Raw genomic sequence first — 24,356 nt, 5'->3', positions numbered from 1 at the left:
GTGCAACCCCCAAACTGCTACACCAAATGGGCTCAGGGTATTGTTTTAATAATGACAACAAGAACAACAATAACCAACAAACAATGTAATGAAGCAGCCTTTTGTAGTTAACCAGGTGTGATAAAATTCATAATATGATACTTGTACAGTTAACTGGACTGATCTTTTATCATACCCTTCCCTGGGTACAGCCTTTCATATTTGTTCTGTGGAATGCCAATAAGAGTTTGGGAAACCATCACTTTGTAAAACAGAGTACCAGGTGCCCTCTAAGTGTGTTGGCTTAAAGTCCCATCATTCCCAGCTAGGATGGGCATGGGACATAGGAGTTGTGGCCCAACGCTACAGAAGGGCATTAGGTTGTGGAAGGTTGTTGTTATAAATAAGTAAATGTTATCAATAGGTTAAGAGGTTATATGATAGACCTGTTTAAATAATTTGAAGTGATGTCATATTGCAGATGGATCAAGCTTGTTTTCTGCTGCTCCAGAGACTAGAACATGGAGCATTGGAATCAAGCTACAGGAAAAGTGATTTCACCGTAACATTAGGAGGAACCTCCTGACCATAAGAGCTGGTCAACAGTGGAACGCATTTCCTCAGAGAGTGGTGGAGTCTTCTCATTTTGAGGTTTTTAAACAGAGTCTGGATGGCTATCCGTTGCTGGTGCTTTGATTGTGAGTTCCTGCATGGCAGGGCGTTGGACTGGATAGCCTTTGTCTTCTCTTCCAACTCTATGATTCTACGATTCTCTCATGGTGCATTTTTGGCTGGATTGATTCTTTGCCAACGAGGGATAGCAGTGCAAAATTTTGTCCCTGTTTTTGTGGAGGGGGAAAAAACTTTCCCCAAAGTTTAAACTTACAATTGATGGTGGGAATTCTCAGATTGCTTCTCTGGCATACAAATATTGTTCATAGGAATAACTGCTTCCCCCCCTCCCCCCCCCCCCGGTTTTATTTGTGTGTAATATATTGGGGAGGAGGCTCTATTGCATAAGAGTGAGATGAATATGTTATATCCAACTGGAACTTTAGGATAACCTTTACCGGCTGCTTTTTTAATGCATTGTAATTATTAATTTTTAAAAACATGTTTGCATTTAACAAGCAGATCCCCCCCCCCCCCCCCAGTCAGAGAGCGAAAGAGTGCTTATGATTTTAGGCTAAGTGAGAGAACTTCGGTTCTGTCTTGCAGAGAGTTCAGGCCCACTAGAGGGCACTGTTACCCTGCCTTCCAGCACCTTGTTTCATGGAGCAGGAAAGGCCATCACTGTTTAGTCTGCTCTCCAAGGGTCTCCGCATGACCAATGCAGACCCCATGGACTTCCTGGAACATGTGTTAGCAATTTAGCTGCAGACATTTATTTCTTTGTTTTACTGCCTGGCTCTTGGAGAAAGTGTCGGTGCCGGGTTATGGGCTGTCTGGATCATGTCAGAGGCCATGGGGATCCAAGTTCATGTGACAGGGCCAAGCCAAGGGAAGGATGGAGGCTGCTGTACAGAGGAAGACTGACCTTCTCTTTCAGCAGCTACAAATCCTGGCCTGTCTGTGGATTCCCAGCCAAAAGCCCAGGCTGCTCAGAGTTCTTGAGACAGCTGAACAAACAACACAATTGTGTCCATTTTCCTCCCCTGTTCCATCTAACTACAGAGTTAAATTCCTACAGTTTGCTGCTCGAAAGCAAAAAGGTGGAAAAATCCTAAACAACTACTTTCTTTCTTTCTTTCTTTCTTTCTTTCTCTCTTTCTTTCTCTCTTTCTTCCCTTCCTTTTTTGTTTATTTCATTTAGCACCATCGAGACGAGGAGATCTAGAAATCCTTGGCTACTGTATGCTGCAGTGGATGTGTGGGAATCTACCCTGGGAGAAGAATGTGAGGAACCCCGAAGCTGTTCAGGCTGCAAAAACAAAGTAAAAAAGCAACATCCCAATGAATTGTTTTACAACTACTTCTCTAGGTGTTCCTCAGCATCCCTAAAGTTCAGGGCAGGTGACAATGGTAATTATAAACGTGTAAAGTACGTGTATGAGAGGGGAAAAACTGGAGAGTAGAGATGACTTCAAGAAACAAATCTCTGCTGCAGTAACTCAATGAATAGCACTAAAATTTCAGAGAACAGTAATGGTATGGGAATAAATATAATGCAGTACAAATAGGGGAAAATTGAATTTCTAGCATGGGGAGGCTTTGCACCCCATAGCAGATGTTTGAAAGAGACATAATACTTCAGTTTTAACACTAGCATTTTGAGCATATTTTCTCTGAAATATATCATGATGATTTTGATCGTCTTCAGCTTGGTAGCCTGCAGATAAGTTGGACTGCATATCCCAGAATCCATAACCATCTATCAGCCAGATCGGGGAAGGATGATTTTCATTGGAAAAGTACATTTTTGGACTATATTTCTGATTGGCTATGCTAGCTGGGGGGTGAGGGTGGGGGTTGTGGGCACATCTGACTTCCAAAAGTAAGTTCCCTAAGCTCCGCTCTGTCTTAGTAGTAGAGTGCATACTCTACACGTATAGTTCATTTCATAGTAGCCCTTGTTAAAAGAACTCAGGCTGAAGATGACGTCTGAGAAACCTTGCCATTGGTAGAAGTAAGCAGCATTATTTTAAAGAGCCAATATGATCATGCAAAATTAGATCCTATTTTTAGTACAGGCAGTATTTCTGTTCAGTTTATGTGTTTTCACAGAATCCTCGTAAGATGAGGTGGTCACTCTGTGCCCCACCTAAAAGCTGGATTTGAACAGTCCTCTCCAGTTACAGAGGAGCCAGTGTGGTGTAGTGGTTTGAGCACTGGACATAGAGTTCGAATGCTGGCTTGGCCATGGAAACCCACTGAGTGACCTTGGACAAGTCACATTTTCTCAGAGAATGGCAATGGCAATCCCCCTCTGAAGAAACTTGCCAAGAAAACCTCAGGGTTTTCTTAGGATCACCATAAGTTGAAAACAACTTGAAAGCACACAACAACTCCAGTTACAACACTCTGTCTTCTATAGCACAGTGCAAATCTCCTTGATTGCAGTAGCTCAGTGCAGGTTGTCAGATCTGTTTTGTTGGCATAGCATTTTCACTGTATATGTACCTTCATGTCACCTGGTAATGTATGGTGACCCCATGAATTTCATACTGTAGTTTTGTTTTGCAAGGAATACTTAGAGTTGATTTGCTGTCCCCTTCCTCTGAAATATAGCTTCCAGTACCTGGTACCTTGGCAGATTCCCATGTAAATACTAACCAGGCTTCATTCTGTTTGACTTCCAAGATCAGACAGGGTCTGGTGCATTCATCATATTTAGGCTGCAAGCATTTTAGTTGCCTTATTCCTAAATGTGAGGATTGTTCTTAGCATAGATTACATACAACCCTGAGTTTGGCTTTTCAGGTAACAGAATAACTCTATTTATTTATAATTAAAATGCTTATACAGTATTTCTTATCATCTGCACTTCATGTGTTGTTGCTTAATATATGGCTTAGGTTACAGCTCATGTACGTAAGCAGCCTTAAAAAAGTTAAGCATCAGCTAGATTTTTTAAAAAAAACTTGAAGTGGTGGTTTTTTGTGGGTTTTTCAAGCTATGTGGCCATGTTCTAGAAGATTTTCTTCCTGACATTTAGCCAGCATCTGGCTGGCACCCTTTCTCTGAAGATGCCAGCCACAGATGCTGGCGAAACGTCAGGAAGAAAATCTTCTAGAACATGGCCACGTAGCCCGAAAAACCCACAAAAAACTATGGATGCTGGCCATGAAAGCCTTCGACTTGAAGTGGTGCTTTGCCCTTTAAAAAAAAAAAAGTGTTAAAGTAAAATTTGAGGAGGCAATACTTTGGTTCAATTGGAATAAAATAGTTGTGGCTAAATCCCACTGAAAGTGGGTTTGTTAGTTGTGACTAACTTGTTCCATTGGATCCATGCTTGTGGAGTCATAACAATACCTTGCTGGATCCGAGCCAGCGTTTGAATGCTGCATCGATTGAATGCTGAATTGTGTAATTGGATAGCTTAACTGAAAACATTCGTTTTGCTTTGTTGCTTTTTGCAATTTTAGTTTTGATTCCATTGGCTTTTGCCCCCCTGCCCCTTTTGGGTACTTACAGAAAGGTGATGGATAAACTTGAAAAAAATAAATATTAGCATACCCTGCTCCCCCACCGCACATGTATACAGTAATTATCCCAGGCTAAACGTACTGCCTGTTGTCGCTCCTTTGCTTTTACTAGTGGGACTTTAGAAAGCTAATTGCTCCTAGGCCCACATAGCCAATTCCTTGGTGCCCTGAACACCAGCCATGCTGCAGTGAAATGTTACAAGTGGCGAAGGCAGCAAACTTTTAAGTAGGGCAAGTCACAACAGAGGTACACAATAGGGATAGCTGATCTGCAGAAATCAATCTGCACATTCAGTTGGCAGTGGCTCTCTGCAGAGAATGGGAGTGAGAGAAGGAGGTTAGCCAGAAGGCTGCAAATAATACAGATTGCATCTGTAAATGTTGACTTCGTCAGGTATTGTTTAAAATTTTCCCCTTTAGAACTTCAGATCATTAGAGTTCCCCACAAACCATCCCCTTATGCAATTCAACGTTCAATCAATGCAATCCATCAAGCTTCTTTATTAATTCCACAGTCAAGAATTAACCCTATGGAGAAATGAGATTTCTTCTTTTCCCCCAACCCAACACTGAAGCACCCCCTCACTAAATCAGTTATACTGAAGTGATGCATGTGTGTGTATGTGCCTTCAAAACTCCTGTCAACTGAGGGTGACTCCATGACTTTCACAGGATTTTGTTAGGCAAGGGAATACTCAGCGGTGGATTGCTATTTCCTTCCTCTGAAGTCTAGACTACAGTAAATTCCTTGACAGTCTCTCTTCCAGGTACTAACCAGGCTTGGCCTTGTTCAGCTTTCAAGATCAGATAGTATCTAGAGCCTTCAGGGTGTTTAGGTAACATGTTGTTGTTGTGTGCCTTGAAGTCATTTCTGACTTATGACAGCCCTAAGGCTTTCATGGAGTTTTCTTGGCAAGTTTCTCTACAGAAGGAATTTGTTGTTGTCATCCTTTGAGCCTGAGAGAGTGTTAATTCCCAAAGTCACCCAGTGGATTTCCATGGCCAAGCAGGGATTTTAACCTTGGTCTCCTGAGTCCTAGTCCAATGCTCAACCACGATGCTGGCTCTCACCTAGGTAACATACCATTCATTTATTTATTTTGTTCTGTAGCACATTGGTCACTGTGGGCAAGTGAAGGCAGGCTCATAGTTCTGTGATAGAGAATTCATGCTTTTCATGCACGAAGTTTCAGGTTCAGTCCAATTAAAGAACACCTGGGAATTGGACTGGAAGGAACCTGTGTCTAAGGCACTTATGCTCAATGTGGTGGCCCATGGACCAGTGCTGATCCACAAGCCGTAAGCTGCCAGTGCCTAGCGAGCTTCCAAGAATGAAATATACAGTTGTAGCAAATGGGCATAAATACGTTACTGGTCTCTGGGAAGGTAAGTGGGAATTGCTGGTCCGTCACTTCAAAAAGATTGAGATGCACTGGACTAAGCTGGTCTCTCTCCATTGAGGTTAATGGGGTGGGCCACTGATCAGTCCTAGTATGAGCTGGGACTGCACACATTGATAGCTTTCACCTTTGAAATACATTTTGTAAATAGTTGTTTTTGCTTTTGTTGTTCACTGTCCATACAAAGTGGTTTGTAATCTTTTGGGTGGTTATGGGTCCCTTGGAGAATACCATAGACATTGTATTATTATTATTATTATTATTATTATTAAACTTTATTTCTAGAGCACTGTAATTATACACAGCGCTGTACAAAGTCGGTAAAATTAAAGAGTATATAAAAGCCTGCCCAAGGCGTACACTCTAAGATAATAACAATTAAATAGAGGAATAGATAAAATTACCATGTAGAAAAGAAAAGACAAATTAAAAACATCAAATATAAAAGCAGATCACATCACATCAAACATTATCAGACAGCCAGATGACAATCACAAATTCCCTGAGAATGCTTCCCTAAACAATATGGTTTTCAGCTCAGCCTTAAAGATGGTTAGGGAAGTGTTGAGCCGTGCATGCAGAGGAAGAAGGTTCCAGGAATGAGGGGCAGCAAGAGAGAAGGGATGGATCCGGGACGGGGCAGAGAAAATCCTGGGTTGAGAGAGGAGACTTTGGCTACCAGAGCGGAGAGTGCGAATAGGGATGTAGGGAGAGAGAAGATCAGTTAAATAAAGAGGGGCCAGCCCATGCAGGGCTGTAAAGGTGAGTAGCAAAAGTTTGTACCTGATGCGGAAAGGAAGAGGGAGCCAGTGAAGGGAAGACAACAGAGGGGAGACATGATCATAACGGCGAGCGAGTGAAATAATGCGTGCAGCTGAATGCTGAACAGAAATTAATGGGTGGAGGTGAGAGAGAGGAAGCCCTGCCAGGAGGAGGTTACAGTAGTCTAATTGTGAGACCACTAGGGCATGGACCAGTGTTTTTGCGGTAGAAGCTGAGAGATATGGACGGATTTTGGCGATATTATAGAGAAAAAATATACAGACTTTGGCTGTAGTCTGGATCTGGGGGATAAACGACAAAGAGGAGTCAAAGATGAAACCAAGACTACAGGCTTCCTGGATCGGCTGGATAGAGATGTTATTGACAGAAACAGAAAAGGAATAGTGAAGGGTGGGCTTAGGAGGGAAAACAAGAAGCTCAGTCTTGGACATATTGAGCTTCAGATGCCGATGGTGCATCCAGTGGGAGACAGCTGTTAAACAGGATGACACTTGCTGCTCTAGCTCTGGTGAAAGATTAGGGGTGGAAAGGTACAGCTGGGTATCATTGGCGTACAGATGGTAGGAGAAACCAAAAGAACTGATAAGTTTGCCAAGGGAGAGTGTGTATAAAGAGAACAAAAGGGGACCCAAAACAGAGCCCTGAGGAACTCCAACAGATAAGGGGACAGAAGACGAGGTCTGACCACCAGAGACCACTGAAAAAGATCTATCTGACAAGTAAGAGCCCTTTCCTGGAACAATTTATAAGACCATGACCCGTTACAGACGGGCATCCTAGTACGCGAGGAGTGCATACCTTTCCGGACACCCCCAACCCTAATACGTGCTCGGTGCATCCAAAATGGCGGTGCCCGTTCCACACGGGAGCCGCCATTACAATGTCACGAATGTGCCGCCTCCAAACGGGGTGGCGCAGACGTGATGTCTTTGCGCTGCACAAGGGTGCCTAGAGCGCCCTTTCCGTGGCGCACGAAGGAGCTCCAAAATGGAGCTCCTTCCGCAATTTGCATCGCTGGCGCAGCCTTTAGACAGCTGTGCCAGTGACGCAAGGGAGAAAAGGGCCAAGCAGCCCCTTTCTCCTCCTCCCCGCCACCACCGGGTGTCCTTGGGGCATGAAGCCCCAAGGACACCCCTTTTTAGACCACAGGGAAGCCGCCTTTTGCCGCTTCCCTGTGGCCTGGGAAGCGGTGGATCGGGGCCCTAGAGGCTGCCATTCTGGCAGCTGAGGCCCTGATCCGGTGGGGAGAGGAGTGCCTACAGGCCACCCCAAAGGGGCGGTCTGTAACGTGCCTTTCTATCTATCTATGCCATAGTGGTTTGAGTATTGAGCTCTAGAAACGAGGATTTGATTCCCTGTTTGGCCATAGAAAGCCCCAGAAAATTATAGGTTTGCCTTAGGGTTACCATAAGCTGGAAATGACTTGAAGGCACACAATAACTGTATATATTATATTATATTATATTATATTATATTATATTATATTATATGATACATAAAGTGTGTGTGTGTGTTAGTGTTGTAAGACAACTGTATGGAAGGAAATTGAAACCTTTTTGTTTTTGGATTTAGTTCAAGGACCTCCTGAACCAGCTGTCCCCCTGACCTACCATGGAACCACTGACAACCCCCCCCTCCCCAATATACACACAACAACAGGAGGAGTTAGGAGGAATTGCAGAAGTATCTGGCCATGTCCTGTAACCAGAAATAAATTTATTACCTCAGCTTCTGAGACCATTGGAGGATCCTGAAGGACCTCAAAAGATGATACAATAACTTCACATCTGACTGTGGGGACATAGCCAACCGCTTCTTCAAATCCACTGTTCTCAGGACACAAGGGGCCATTGTGGGCTTCAGCAGCATTATGGTAGGTCTCAGGGCTGGTAAATGGCTGAGCAAAGCATAGTTTCTTATGTGGAACTACAATGCCATGCTGAGTCATGCAGGACTGTACCGTTTCCTTCTCTAAATTCTGAAGGTCTCACTGAATATCTAGTTCAGCCCTGGATAAATCCTAAACTCATGTAGTACTTACTATTCAACTTTGTCTTTGAACTAGCACAAATCACTTCTGTTTGTATAAGATAGGGTGTGTAAGATAGGGAACTTGAAGTTTACCTGCCTTGTTTCCTTTGACTTTGCCTCAAGTTGCTCGTGAGGATTGAAAATTTTTGTCATCACTTGGTAATATGGCAAAGAGGGTTACAGTAGGAAGAGCGTTCAACTAAATTTGGGTACTTTGTCTCATGCAAAGGGAAATGCTTTCCTTTAGCTCAAAAACACCCAAGATCTGAAATAATCTAAGCACTTGTATCTGATCTATCCATTTGCAACATTATACATTCTGGTATAAGAAATCCAAGGTGTTGAGCATTCATGGAAGAACAGATTCCTTCAAATTTTTGCTAGATTTATTAGACCTTTTTTTGTTAACCATTTCTTACTGCTAAGTATTGTTGCTCCTGTTGAAGCACTTTTTTGAAAGAGGAGTTGCTTTTTTTTTTTTTTTTTGAGGTTTGCAAATAGATGCTCCCCAAAAACTTTATGAAGGGAAATGACAGTGTGGTATAAAATTGCTTTTCTAATCATTGCCTCTAATTTGCAGCAAATTATGAAGCCCTGGGATTCTAAAACAACAGTAAGAAATGTGTCATAAACAATGAGAAAAGTTGTCACATTGATGGTCCTGTGAGAGAGATTTAGGCAGAGAGATCTCAACAAAAGTAACTTGGGAAGTTGCCCATAATCCATTAGCTAAAAAGATACAGGGGAGGGTGACCAGAATTCAAAGACTGTCTCAGGCAGGGCCACTTTGGGTTATTTATGCTCATATCTTAAGGCATCTTGCTGTAGGGAGTGATTGTTCATGCATCTGAGGACATACACCAAGTCCACAGAAGTGTATTCTACTACTACTTTTGCATTGTTAGTCTTTAGGATGCAACAAGATTCCTTTGCATACTGATATTCTAGACCAACACAGCTATATAACTGAATTCTTCCCCTAAAGATCTCACATTCAGCCATATCCTTTGCTATGGAAGGACATCAAGATCAGGCCAGGCAGTTCAAATATGGCTAAACGTAAAGAATTGTGCAGACTCCCACCCAGGGCTATCTGGCAGCTATTGTACAGCTGGGTCAAAACTATTTGTGCAACACCACAAAATGTGCTTGGTACTTTGTGGTCTTTGTGACTTGGCATAAATGATTTCAATTAAAATGCATGAAGTTAGCATTTTTTAAAAAAAGAAACTGAAATGTAAAGCAACTATACTGCAGTCCTGCACAATTATATGCAAAAATCATTGTGTAATTCAACAGTGCTGAATTCCACCGTTCTTACTTTTAGGTAGGTTTTTATAGGATAAGAGCCTGTCTAGTTTTTGTTTTTATTTTTACCTGATATGATTTGAATAAACACTGGTATGTATTTAAGCAGCCCTTTAAAAAAATCCTCTATAGTCACTTCATTTTTCTGTGTATTCTTTTCCATCTGCTATCACTGTAATGCAAAAATTTGTTTGGGATCCTTAATCTATTTCCCATGGCACTCTTTATGGCACGCAGATCCAAACTCTGGGCTCCCACCTCTTGTTTCTGTTGCCACCTCTCTCCTCTGAGCAGGTGTTCTGGTCTGTGTCCAGGCTATATGTTGGGAATTGAAAACCAGGACAGGAATGCACTGCAAGAACCATGATCATGTGCCAGAATTTCCTTTCCTCCCCCCTTTTTGCTCTTCAACTGACTGGTAAGGTCAGTAAACAACTGAAGGTGATCTAGTCCAGGGATTCTAAAATTCCAGCCTTAAGGAACCATCTGTGGGGGTTGCTCTGAGCATCAGGGAGCACTACAATGGGCTGATTGATTCAATTTTTTAAAACATGATGAGGTGTTGGCACCACAGTGAATTGCTTTTTCTGTAAACTTGTACAGGCAATCAGCAGTCACGTTGGAAAGCAAATTTTAGGAGACCTGACTTCTGGGAAGTGCAGATTGTGAGTCCTTAAAATAATTAGGACATGTGTTACAGAATGTCATGCCAAAAGGTGAGGGCACTTGAGACTTCCTACAAAAAAAAATAGAGGGGGGGGGGGGAAAAGACAAGGAAAAAAGAAAGACTTCCTGAAAGAAAACAAAGGCTCCTATTGATAGTTCCCATTATCTTTTAAAGTGGTTTTTTAAACTTCCTTTTTTAAAAACAAAAAAATGAAAAAATAGCCAAGTGTCTTTTACACACCACTGTATAATGAAACAATGTGAACATAAGGCAGGGGAGATAAGTAAGAAAAAGGGCTTTGCTGCGTAACATTTCAAGAGGTTTTAAGGTTTGAAAACAGGCAGTAAGCACATAAAGTGGAGCTTTAGTCTATCCTTGGTTCCTACAGATGTGTGTTGGGCATTGCTGGGGAAAATTACTTTTGTGGACTACATTGTCTAGAATTCCACTGCAAACATAGGAGTCATGCTAGCTGGGGGATTCTGGTTGTGGCAGTCCAAAAAGAATACATGTTCCAAGCTCTTGTTTTCAGACATTGGTATGTCCTTAAAGAAAGGACAATTTGTGAATGAAATGTGGGCACCATTTTTGATGAAAGTCTCCCTGTGTTTGGTAACTACAAAAAAAGAGTGCAGCTTGTTCTACAGATTAGCAGCATATAAAACACAACTGCTTCCTTTGGTAACAGCTTAACATATTGAAGCTTGAGAATGGTTATTTACTTTGCAGAACAGTAGACACTTACCTGAGTGTATGTCCCATTGATACTTCTGAGAAGACATTGCTGTAATTTATCTATCTGGTGCCATTCGTGTGTAGGTTCTTCTTATGAGCAACAAAGACAAAGTGTGAACTGTGTTGAACTTCTAAAGAGGTAGCCATTAATCTTTGGACTGGGAGCAAAGAAGGCAAATTTATCCTGGGTGGGATTTCTTTGTCCCATAAAATTACAACATATTTGGCAAGAACTCTTGAAAGCAAAGATATTTCCTTGGCCATTATTCTGCTCAAGCTATTGCTAATAGTGGTTCTCTCCAAAAGGTCAGCTGGTGCTGGGAGTGAAAAAGATGGAGTGGTTACCGTATATACTCAACTATAAGTTGAGAAATTTATGTCCCAAAATGGACTCCAAAATCAAGGATTGACTTATGGAAGGGTCAGTAGGTTACTACAGCTGATAAAGTTAATTAAAAAAAAGTGCCTACCTTCCTCTGTAGCCAAGTAAACAGTCCCCATTTGAGTCCCGGTGCCGGCAGCCTCTCCTCTCTCCGCGAGAGAGTGTGTGTGTGTGTGTGTGTGTGTGTGTGTGAGAGAGAGAGAGAGAGAGAGATATTCCTCAGCCCTCCCTCGCAGTTGGAGCTAACAAGCAGCTACTGAGGGAAGGGAGAAGGATGCAGAGAGAGGGAGCATACCCAGGCTTGGACCCTGTTTTGCAAACCATGGCGGGTTACAGACTGCCATTTCGGACATCCTCAGGACATACCAGTTTGAAAAAGGGGCGTCTTTTCTAGATGCCCCTACTCCTATTACGGACAGAGTCCGTAACAAATGGCGGCAGCCGTTCCACAAGGCCGCCGCCATTTTGATATAGCAGACGCTGTGTGTCTGCACGTCGCGCCCCGGAAGTGACACCGCGAGTGCGCGACTAGTGCCTCGCGACGTCTTTTCCGGAGCCCAGGAAGGAGTGCGATTTTCACGCTCCTTCCTTGGAGCGTCCGGTAGCCGCGTGGTTTGGCTGCTGCGGCTCCCGGATGCTGAAAGTGGCGGCGGCGGCGGCGGCGGGAGACCGCCGCAATCTGGCGGTATGTAACGCACCTATGGGTCTGGAAATGGTGGGGTTAAAGGCAAGCCTGGGGTCCTCCTTTTTCCCCCCTGCAAGCCATGGGTCTGGAAATGCTGCGGTTAAAGGCAAGGCTGGGGTCCTCCTTTTTCCCCCTCCAAGTCATGGGTCTGGAAATGATGGGGTTAAAGGCAAGGCTGGGGTCCTCCTTTTTCCCTCCAAGCCATGGGTCTGGAAATGCTGGGGTTAAAGGCAAGCCTGGGGTCCTCCTTTTTCCCTCCAAGCCATGGGTCTGGAAATGCTGAGGTTAAAGGCAAGGCTGGGGTCCTCCTTTTTCCCCCTGCAAGCCATGGGTCTGGAAATGATGGGGTTAAAGGCAAGGCTGGGGTCCTCCTTATTTTCCCTGCAAGCCATGGGTCTGGAAATGCTGGGGTTAAAGGCAAAGCTGGGGTCCTCCTTTTTTCCCCCTGCAAGCCATGGGTCTGGAAATGCTGGGGTTAAAGGCAAGGCTGGGGTCCTCCTTTTTTTCCCTGGAAGCCATGGGTCTGGAAATGCTGGGGTTAAGGGCAAGGCTGGGGTCCTCCTTTTTTCCCCTGGAAGCCATGGGTTTGGAAATGCTGGGGTTAAAGGCAAGGCTGGGGTCTTCTTTTTTTTCTGCAAGCCTTGAGTCTGGAAATGCTGATGCAAAGAAGTGTGTGTGGGGGGGTATGTATGCACCCAGACTTGTTTCCCCATGCTGATACTGTGACCCTTGAGAGAGGTTCAGAGAAGGGGATGTAGAGCAGGAAGTGGTGCTTTGTTTCCCCCTTTACATCTTTTGTAACATGCTCTCGACTTATCCACGGGTCACATCAAAATCCATGATTTTGGCCTCAAAAACTGCCCTCGACTTATACATGAGGTCGACTTATAAATGAGTATGTATGGTACCTGCTCAGGCAGTTTCCTCCATTCCCAAATGGAAGCATCATCCAAAAATCTTCTGCTTCCAATAAATGGCCTGCCTGTGTGCTGTGTCCTACTCACTCATTGTTGGTTGCATTTTCATGGTTTCAGGCTCCTGGATGAACTCCCCAATTCAGTGACAAGGTTGGCTCCTGCAGGAACTAACTGCGGTAAGTGCAACCACAAGTGAGGGTTTTTTAAATAGAACTTGTGTGGCATTGTGATCCAGTTGACCAACATTGTTACTTAACGCACAAATTGGTTAATTATTTTTCCCCCTCAGTGCTCAGTAGCAAACAGATTCTGGTGACTGGGGAGAAGGTCCAGCTGTATCCATGCCTGTCTGTTATTTTTCTGCAGAAAACAACAAATATTTTCTGTGGAAAATAACAAGGGACCTACAGGATCTTTCCTCCCTTGAATAGACTCAGTCAAAGAAGCCACAGACCTGAGTCTGCAAGGCCTGAGCAGGGCTGTTGACAGCAAGGTGAAGTCTTAGGAATGTTTAAGTCTCTTGATGGGCAGTGACTTGAAGCTCTCTCATTCATAGGGTAGCCATAAAGTGAAGTTGACTTGATGGCTGTTAACCATATGGCAGAGCTGGTAGTCACAGTCACTTAAGAAAACAACATTACAATTGCATTGGCAGTGTAACTTTGCAACAACATATCCCTGCTTAATCTACAGCAGGTGTCTAATTGATTTGCTAAAACATGTTCCTACTTAATCCAAGAAAAGGATCTGGGCTTCTCAGTGACATCTGGTTGGCCACTGTGAGAAGGAATATGTTGGACTCAGTGGACCTTTGGTCTGATCCACCACAGCTGTTCCTAACATTGAATGTTCTGGATTTCAAATCAACCAAAATGTTGTATTTTACAGGCGAGATAGCAATGCTTTTGGAAAATGCATCTAATTTAGCATACAGTGAAAAGCCTGATTATGAAATACTGAAGAAAATCCTCTTGAGTGGCCTGGAACACAAAGGAATATTATATAATGGCATGCTGGATTTTACCACCAATGAAGGAACTCCAGATGAAGGAGCTGCTAATCACAGGAAAGTAAGTAATTAAACAAAAGAGGTCATGATTGCATAAAAAACATAATACTGTAAGGCATAGTTATCTTTAAAGACCAGTGTTTGGGAAGAAATGACCCTTCTGGAGGGGATGTATAAGATGCACTGTATTTTTTAAAAAAAGAAATTAGGGCCAGATTCTCTCAAGGATCAGGGTAGATGCTAATGGTAGACATGCTGAATCCAGCACTGGGCCAGATCACATCCCAAAGTAGACAAAGGGCCCATACAAACAGGCCAAAATAAAGCTGCTTCAGATCACTTTGGAGGCAGGCTGTTTAAATGACACATGCATCTTACAAGGCCAGAAGCTGCACCAAAGCTGCGCTCCAGTCCTTGAGACTGGAGTATGGCTTTGGCGTGGCTTCTGGCCTCTCAGGATGCATGCGTTATTTAAACAGCCTACCTCCAAAGTGACCTGAAGCAGCTTTATTTTGGCCTGTCTGTAGGGGCTCAAAGTGATTCATTTCCCTTCTCTCACATCCTCTTCTCTCTTTGCCTTTTGCTTTCCTCCTACTGGGCTGCTGGGGAACTAATAGAAAGCTCTTACAGAGGTTTGAATGGATCATTCGTAAATGCTTTTGAAAACTAGTCAGAGGGTTGTTTATAGCTCTGAGATTAGAAGTTGTCCACCCCGTTTTCTTTTCTTTTCTAAAGTAATTGTGGTGATTTAACTCAATTCGGTATTTGAGATGATTTATCTCTCTTGCACACTCTGCGTAAGTACCTGGCGATTTAAAATGTTACCTACAGTTCTGCCTTTATTCCTCTTTATTTGGTTGTTATTATTATCGTTATTACTGTTTTAAATAGTGATATTTTAAATAATGTGGAGAAGCATTTGGGGATGGGGAAAAGCCCAAGATTCCTCATGACCCAAAGATTTTACATGAGTCAGACCAATAGATTTGTGCAGCTTCATTTTTCTGCTGAGTGGAGAAGTTTGTTCAACAAATGTCTCACTGAACAAGCTTGACTGGCAGCTATCCCTTCCAGAATAGTTTAAAAGCAGAATTATGTTTAAGGAGCCAACTTCCCGCCTCTGCCTTTTTTTCTTCCCCACATTTTTGCTCTTGTCCTCCAAAGCTGCTTTTCCTGTCTTAAGATTTCAGTACGTCTGTGAATAAAGAAGTTTTAACTCTTGATGGTTGTATTTTGTGGTCTCTGTGAACCACTCAATGGGTTTTATCAGCTGCACAGCCCCTTAAACCCATTGTGTGAATCCACAGATGACCATTCAAAGTACCACAGTTAGTTATGCAGTCTGTTCTGAACAGGACTCTTCACTTTCCACTTTCCAAGTCTGCTGGTGTACAGTTAATAACAATAATAATTAAAAAGGCAAAATAAGTCTTTTGATAAACTTAGGGTACTGTGTTTAGTGGCATTCCCTGGATCTGCTTTGAAACGTCAGCTGTTGTCTCTTTTCATATAGAAGAGCCCAAAACCTTTGCTGAGGCCCGTTCGATAAGGCAGCTTCAAGGTGCCATTCATTTTTAACATTTTGAGTGAACTTTGGACTACTGCAATCCTACAGGAGCCAAAAAAATGTGGGATGCAAACTAATATGCCTGATCAGCTGAGAGATGAATGGCCATACAAATCTCTGTGCACAGATGGTTCTGATTTGCCAAGTTTTGTAGATGCTGCAACTGAAGACATAAAATAGCCGCCTAGTCATAAATTAGCTCTTTGGAAGCCAAACCTTGGCACCAGAGCTTTACAACCTTCAATTAGTAGTGAAAGAAGTATTTGAATGACTCCGGTATTGACATCTGTAGGTCTGCATAGTAATCATTCCTAATAGAAGAGAATCTCTGTTTGAGGGGCTTTTGCATGGCTAATTAACTACCAGTGAGAATATGTAATTTTTTCATGATCTCCCGATTGTCACCTTTCTCTCATGATACAATTACATTTTATTGTAGCGAGTGCCTTTGCAAACCCAATTGTCAGCACTATTTACATTGTGCAGAAAAGCAGAACAAAAGTTCATGTTTAATAAAAAGCCACTGGATTTTGATCTTGGTAATTACCAAGACTTTTTTTCCCAGAGTGTTATAGACTTTGGTATTTTTTTAATCACTTTTACAACAAAGCAAAAAGCCATTTCTTTGACAGTAACTTGCTTGCTGTTGTGGTCACCATTTAATCTATGCTCATTTGAGCATTTCTTTCTCTGGTTGCAGTTTCTACAGTTTTCTAAAGTTAATTGAAATATGTAAGTTTGTTTAACAAAAAGCACCTGCTTTTTTCCATTTCTGATTTTGATCCATTTTGATTTTTTTTGTGCTAGAAAGTACAGATTAAGAACTAGTCATTGATGTCTATTAAAGCCAGAACAACCACCTTCATGAAACTTTCATGAGTCAGTTGTATGCATTTTTTTTCAAAGTGAGAATGAATGTGTGCCATGCTTCTTTCTCTGCTTTAGACAGTCACTTAATAATTATTTACAAAAACATCAATAACAGCTGTGATCCGAGTGAGTTTGTGTATCAGAAGCTTGGACTAACTCAGTGGTTCTGAAACTGTGGAATGGGTCCCCAGGAGAGAGTGAGAGTTACTCAAGGGAGGCACAAGACTTGGATCCTCCCCTTCTTCTACCTTTCCCAAACTTTTTTGTCCTGGAGGGGAAGAGAAAAGCAAGGAGGGTGCTTGGAGCCCTACTTGAGGGATGAGGGCTATTTCCTTACAAATTGTTAAAATGTGAACATACATAAATGTGTGAACAAAGATGGACACACTAAACAAGAAAAGCAAAATATTTTTTATTCATACACTTATGTTGAGCGGAGGAAGGGAATGACGTTCCCATGTAGATGTAAAAGAGGTTCACAAAGGTAAAAAGTCTGAGAACCACTGGACTAACCCAACAGTATTTTTCTCATCACATATTGCCCTTTTAAAAAAAAAAAAGCCCTAAAAACATACTATCTGAAAAAATACCCAAATGCATCTGAGGAAGTAGGCTCAAGTCAACAAAAGGTCATGCTACCAACATCTTTCACTTAGTCCCAAAAGTGCTGCAAGATCCCTTTGCATACTGATTTTCCAGACTAACATGGCTATGTCTTTGTAAAAGAAACACCCTGTAATTGCAGAAATTTTCCATGTGACAATAGAAAGCTGCTTTTCAATAGGGAGAACTGTAACTAGCCTGGGCTCACAGAATTTCACTCTCTTCCTGCTTACATCCCTCCTCCGATTATGGAACTATTTCCACAATTATATCGTATTATGTTGTGCTTGCTTCCCCCCAGTAAAAGTCATAAACAGCTGATGGAAAACCAGACTATATCATTCAGAGACGTAGCCATGTTTAGCATGAAATATCAGTATGCAATGGTGTCTTGTAGCCTCTTTGGGGCTAACTGAATCAATGAAGTTGTAGTATAAGCTGTTGTAGACTTGGTCTACTTGCTCAGATGCATGGAGACTGTATCTTGTTTGCAAGGTGTATTCAGTTTATCATACACATACATACTCTCAGGACATTTTGGCCATGGCAAGAACAATGGTCCTTGAATTTGCTCAAGGCTGGAAAAAAGCCGAAAGTTCCCCATTTCTCTTTCTTTCCTTGGATAAGCAGATGGTGGCGGCAAGGAGAGGATAGTACCTTAATCCCTATTTTGTAGCAAACTCTGTTGAAGATAAATGGGGGCAGGGTTAAAGAGAAGAACAAATGCAGCAACAAGATTTCAAAGGCCAAAGATTACAACCACAATCCTAATTTCTGTAAAGATTAAGTTTCTAGTATGGCCTGGGCTAAGGAGTGTTTCCCCTGAAAATCTTCTGTTGCTATCGGCCAAGGCTGGATTCCTTTCCTTCTCTCTTCCGTTCCATTTGAAAGTGCAAAATCTATTACACTTTTTATTGAGCTTTAAACTTATCCTGGATATTGTCATCAAGCTAGATGTTGTTGAACTTTGATTGTTAAGAAAATGGAGATCTGCCACAGTATTTGCTATTTGCAAGTGCATAACCCCATTTAAAGTCCATGAGCGAGGAGTGTCAATTATCACAGCTTCTGTTCCTTAGACACAGGCAGCAGTATTTTTAATGGCCAATATCAAGGTCAGAAAGAACTGTGCTATTTGCAGATGACTTGATCCTAGTCCCCATCATCCTGAGTTTTCATAGGGATTTCAAATACTCTCTTTCATTAGTATGAAATGCATACTTAGATCAGCTCAAAAATGTGAGCTGTTTTTGACTCAAGGACTTTCTGAAAGATAACATGTGAATGGCTGGTAAATTAAGGATAAAAAGAGAAAAATCCAGTTTTTAAAATGAAAAGCTCCCAACTGGTTTCAAGTTTGAAAAATATTGTACTTCATCCCCAATTTTGTTACCATTTCTGTGAAAACGGACTGCCTATACAGAATATAAAAGATGGAATAATCAGCAATGAGGCAGCAGGAGGACAGGTGTATTTTCTGTATTTTTCCATGTGACTAGATATCCTGAAACCATAATACAGATTATTTTAAAATTGTTAGCTGTTTGGTGCTGAGTATTGGATGGTCAAAATTTGCACTTACAAGCCCAAAAACCTCAACATATTGTTTAAATAGAGAGATAACATATTTGCAAGTTGAGATACAATCAGTGCATGAATTGTCTTCTCTATTCTAGCCGCAAGAGCTGGTACAAAATGTTTCAAATTCCCAGCATAGACTAGATTGAGAATGATATTATGTTGGCAAAAACTGTCATTAAAAGGCATTTTGCCTAATAGATTTTGAAGTGACTGTGAGATTTTATTATTGTGGCATAACTTTGCCGATCATGAATGTGCAGATGGATTCTGGATTTTAAATGCCCAACTTCAGCATGTTCTCTCATGACAGAATTGGCAACAGTCCTGTATTCTTTTGAGTGCCAAATCAAGCTATTTGTCAGTGCATATTCGGGAGAGTTTTGAAATGGTTAATTAAGTTTAGTCTTAAATTGACATTTGTCTGCTGGTCTCACAAGGCTTAAGCCTATCATACTGTCCTAGGGTCATCTTTGGACCCTGACTGGTCTGGTACTTTGAAGGAAAGAACTATAGTCGTATTAGCCAGATTGTCACAGAAAATCGATTTTCAGAGGGCAAAAAACGAAAGGAGCTATTGGTTTCTTGACCTTCTGTGGGCATCATACTGGCTTCTGGGAGAAAAAGGAACCTGGAAATGGAGCCTTGGTTTGTTTTAGTAAGGGAGACGTTTTCACGGCATTCTTGTGACACATTTCTGCACATGTTATTCTACATTTGTAGAAATAATTCATAGGGATTCAAGAAACAAAACCTCACTTTTAAGTAGAATTCTGGTAAAGTGTAACAGTGGGCAAGCTTCAGGTTTACTGGTTCTATTCTGTTTGGGTTTGTTTTGAACATAGCAAGCGGCCTGATGCTAAATCAGATCTTAGTTCTCCAGCCTCTGGCAATGGCTCTGCAGAGGTTCAAGCATGCTTCTTTCCTAGCTGTATTTAGTGATGCTAAGGATTAGCATCTGGGAACTTTTGCATGCAAAGCATGTGTTCTTTTACTGAACTATTGTGGGGAGAAAGGACAGAGTTAATTACCTATTGCACTTCAGGAGCCCTACACTGGGATGATCTGAATATACAAGTCAAAATCTACATTGGAATTACTGCTACAGGTTGAAAATTGTACCAATCTAATTTAAGGAGGAAATCCTTTTTGGTTTTGCTGTTAAATAATTGGGAGTCAGAAGCTCTTGCTCATTTACTGAAATCATGCAACAATCGTAACAGTAGCTTCCAATCTAACTTGTTCCTGCTCCAGGGTAGTGAACGGGGTGTTAGTCATGGAATTGTAAATCCTTGCATTTAGATATTTTAAAAATGCAAAGAAAGGAGGTTTAAAGTAATCTGGGTTGGTAGCAGCATGTGTAAAAAAGATGTAAGGGCCTCAGCGTATCACAAATTGAATGTGAGCCCTGTGTGGTGTAGCTGTTTAAAAGGTTCTTTCAAGTTAGGGCTACATTAATGTCCACTTACTAGAAAGTCATAGTTTGTTGTTCTGTGCTGTTCAGGCCATGTCTGAATTATTGTATCCAGTTCTGGATGTCACATTTTAAGAAGACAACTACAATACTGTAACAATCTTTCTTCCTATATGATGAGGTAACAAAATTTCAAATGTCTAGCCTCAGACATATAGTTGGTAGCGTGTTCAAAAACTCATCACTTAGGCCAAGCAGATTGATTATAAATCAATAAAATAAGTTTATTTTATAAACAAAACAGAATAACAGATTGTCAATAATAAACTGTTGTAAACTTGTTGCTTAATCAATCTATTGTAGAGGTTTCTAGCAACTCTTATTTCAGATGCCACCCTTTTCTCAATCTTTAGACCTTTCCTTGGTCTAAAAGATTAGATTTACTCTTTTAACACCCTGTCCCCTCAGGGACTTCAAGACTATAGCCCTCCTCGGGACCAGTCTTTTCCCAACCTCACTCAACCAACCCCCTTCGACTTCTAAAAAACCCCTTCTCAACTGCCACCGAATCTTTATAGCTCCAGCCGGCCTCTGATTGGTTCAGAGTCTCTGGCTCCTGATTGGCTGACTCCAGAGAACAGCAGCCAAGACCCTGGAAATTGTTCTAGGACCATATGCAAAGCAGCTTATAGCCCCTTTGAGACTGAAAGAAGTTGGTAGACTTAAGTCTACTTTATCAGAAGTATGAAGTGCTTAAGAACAGACCTTTTATAGCTATAAATTAACTGGTTGCATGTGTGAATAGCAACAGAAATGCAAAACTTGTGGATATGTTGATTAGCAATAGCATTTACATTTCTATACCACTTCATACTGAACTAAGTAATCTCTAAGCAGACTACAATGTGTAAATTAATTGCCCCCAACAAGCTGGGTACTCATTTTGGCGACCTATGGAAAGATGCCACGCTGAATCAACCCTGGAGCCCTGGGATCGAACTCGCAAACTTGTGGCTCCAATACTGGCTGCATTTAACCACTGTGCCCTCAGGACTCGATAAGGAGACAAGTTCATTTTTAATAGTGGTCATTGGGGACAAAGGCAGGAAGAAAAACTTTGCCTAAAGCCTTATTGGAATGTAGTGCAATGCTGATTAAGAAGCAAAAAAGAGATGTGATAAAATGATCAAGAGAGCCCTCATGAAGGTGGGGTGTTATCTAGTGTTGTGATACGTCTAGTATCCAGGAAACCATTCTCTTGCCAGTTGACCCTGCCAATGGACTGGAATTTCTGTATATATTCCAGTTCTGCTATTTCTCTTTCCAATCTTGTAGTTCTTTTGTTGAAGGACTGCTGTTCTGAGGTCTGAGATGGAATGCCCAGGAAGACTGAAGTGTTCTGCAGCTGGGTTTTGTGTATTCCCATTCCTAATGCATGACTCATGTCCATTTATCTCTCTCAGGCAGAGACTGGTCTGTTCTGTTTGCCCTATGTAGAGTGCTGAAGGGCATTATTGATAAGAGGATGGCATATATCACAATAGAGAATGAGCATGTGAAAAAAAACCCTCTAATATTGTGGGTGGTTGTGTCATGCGATGACATTTTCCAGTAAATGTGCGAGCAGATTGGTATCTGGGTTTGTGGCAAGGTTTTGTAACCTTCTCCCTATCCATGTTTTGCATCCTCTCGTAGGGAAGTAATTGTTTGAGATTTTGTGGCTTTCTGTAGGCAAGTAATGGCCTGCCACTAACTAAGACAATGCTACTCAAAGTGGTGGTCTCTGGACCAATGGTGCTCCATCAAGAGTTCCCAGAAAAGAAGCAAATGTAGCCGGGGGATACAAATGATAGCATTCCTTGGCATATTGGGGAGAAATTGCCAGTACTCCTCATCAGATAGCTTGAGAAGCACTGCTATTAAGGATAAAGTTGAGTACATTTACTGCAGTGTTTACCAACCATTTCTATGCACCCCCTGAAATTTCCTCTCACACCCCAGGTTGGGAACCCCTGGTTTACTGGTAAAATTAAGGGAAATACAATAGCACTATGAAAATATCTAAAAGGGTGCCACAGAAGGTGGTAGAACATACTTAATCTGTTTCTTCAGGATACCAGGACTAGAACCCATGGGTGGAAATGGCAGGAAAGCAAATTTTGGATAAACCTTGGGAGAAATCAAACAGTAATAGTTACTGAGCAGTGGAACAGATTGTCTCAGAAGATGGCGGTTTCTTTGCTGGACATACTTAAGCAGAGCCTAGATAACTAACTGTCAGGGACGCTGTGGCCGCATCCCACATGGAGCTGTAGCTTGACCCAAATTAAGGACAAGAAACATGTTGCTTTTCAAATGTTTGGCTAGTAAGAGGTGCAGTCCAAATCTGGAAATGTTCTCCATCCTCGAACCTAGAGGACTTCCTTTGCAACACTGATTTCTGTAAGATCTCGGCTCAGATCCTTGTTTTGATAATAGAGCTCCCCAAGCGGTTCTACCCAAGTGGCTATTTTTCAGCCCATCCTACTTTACCTAAGTGCTACAAACTGAAAACGGTGATTACCAAAGGATCAACCCATTTAATGTAAGTGCAGTGTTTCCAGAAGGAGAACTGCACAATCTCTTAGGATGGCTGAGAACATGCCTAACAGCTTGCTATGGGAAAGAGAGAAAATTGTCCACCTCATTTGGGAGGGTTAGAAAACCTTCCAAGTGAAATAAGTAGTGACTGTTTCATACTTCAGAAACTGTCATTAATTAGAATAATCATAATAGTAAAAAACAAAACAAAACCAAGAACATAATCCACTACAGATAATAATTCAGTTGACAGAAACTTTCCAATTTCATATCCTATAAAGGTTAATAGTGTTCATTCAGAATTTGTAATGACTTCTTGAAACATTTTTAAAGACGTACTATTGCCTTAAAGATACCACAACTGCAGTATGCTTAACAGCTCTGCTGTCTTAGTGATACTTTTGCTAGAAGTGGGTATACTGCTGTTATGCAACTGCCATTCATTTCAGAAGGACCTGTTTAAGGCCCTCATGTAAGACTCATTCAGTGGAATGGAGGCCATACAGAAGGAACAACTTTGCTTGATAGGCTAAGTGCAGGGTCACTTAATCTGTACATTTTATAGGCTGATTTACCAAAGCCAGGACCAAAGCAAGTTAAAGAAATGAAGGAAAGCAAGCTGGAAAACAAGGAACTTGCCCATCACAGAAAAGCCACCGCAGTTATGAAAAGCAGCCAAGTACACAAGAAACAGATGCTGGATGGACTGAACAAGCCTCTTCAAACTGAAGAGGTAAGTGTATTGCTGTTACATTAAATTGTAGATAGCTTGTTGAAACTTTTGCTTTTCAAATCCTGCCCCCCCCCTTAAGAACAAGTTAAGTATAGATGAAAAACAGATAAACAAGTAATGACTACTGCTCTACTGAAATGTAGGTTTTCCATGAAGAGGGAGGTTTTTGATGGGTGTGATAAACACCCCCCCCCCCAGCATTTTAAAATGGTGCAAGTATACTAATTATGTGCATCCTTTTTTCTATAGTCCCTTTAACATGGTAGTTCTCAGATTGTAACTAGTTTCAAACATACTGAGATCTACCAGTTACAAATTTCATTGGATGCCCTCTGCTATTTCCATCTCCAGGCTGAGTTAACTGGACATGATTTGTGGTCCATGTCTGACATTAGTGTCCTTATCAAGGTAAGCATTCCATATATATCTGGTCAAGTTTAAATGCATTGCAACAAATACCTGACAGACAGAGAGGAATGTTTATGGTGTAAATCTTTAAGTCAGGTCTGAACCCTGCATTAATCCTGCCCCATTCTTCACATGCAGCACTTCTACTAGTCAGAAGTCACTCTAATTTTATAAAGCAGCTATTCATAATCCATAGGAAATAAACAGAAAAAATTAATTGATAATATGGACTTGTCCATGCGCTGGAGCTTGGGAGAACTTGTACATTCTTTAGTACTAATAAGAAACAAACAGTACTGCATTTTTTATATGCAGGGATGGGGGATACTAATAAAATACATCCTCAAATATTTTATACACAGATGTGTGTATTCCACTGTAGTTTATTGTTTGCAGTGTACTGCAGTGTTGGTACAGTTACGAATGTGATGCTGTTGCATGTTTGCTAATTGCCAAAATAAAGGTCTGTTGTTGTTTTTTTCATAGAAGAGCAAAATATTTGAAAAGATTGCTCTTTTCTCCCTGCCCCCCAGCGTTTAGTTCAGCTGCTAAGGAAAAGTGA

At 41.6% G+C, this 24,356-nt stretch overlaps 1 protein-coding gene across 6 annotated transcripts in view; it reads left to right on the top strand.

Moving 5' to 3' along the window:
- The window catches only part of VRK2 (VRK serine/threonine kinase 2), an 85,232-nt gene that overhangs the window by 60,122 nt on the left and 754 nt on the right, over positions 1-24,356 (top strand). For 4 of the 6 annotated variants that reach the window (XM_042469061.1, XM_042469053.1, XM_042469044.1 and 1 more), the window contains exons 9-13: positions 1,793-1,913; positions 13,150-13,208; positions 13,921-14,102; positions 23,219-23,386; positions 23,738-23,794. In XM_042469061.1, the coding sequence (XP_042324995.1) occupies positions 1,793-1,913; positions 13,150-13,208; positions 13,921-14,102; positions 23,219-23,386; positions 23,738-23,794 (587 nt within the window). The remainder of the gene's footprint in view (positions 1-1,792; positions 1,914-13,149; positions 13,209-13,920; positions 14,103-23,218; positions 23,387-23,737; positions 23,795-24,356) is intronic. The other 2 variants (XM_042469070.1, XM_042469087.1) reach the window with 1 other exon arrangement.

The sequence above is a fragment of the Sceloporus undulatus genome, chromosome 1 (assembly GCF_019175285.1).
Source record: "Sceloporus undulatus isolate JIND9_A2432 ecotype Alabama chromosome 1, SceUnd_v1.1, whole genome shotgun sequence".
NCBI lineage: Eukaryota > Metazoa > Chordata > Lepidosauria > Squamata > Phrynosomatidae > Sceloporus > Sceloporus undulatus.
Note: the sequence above shows the minus strand (reverse complement) of the source record. Positions and strands in the feature narration are given on the sequence as shown.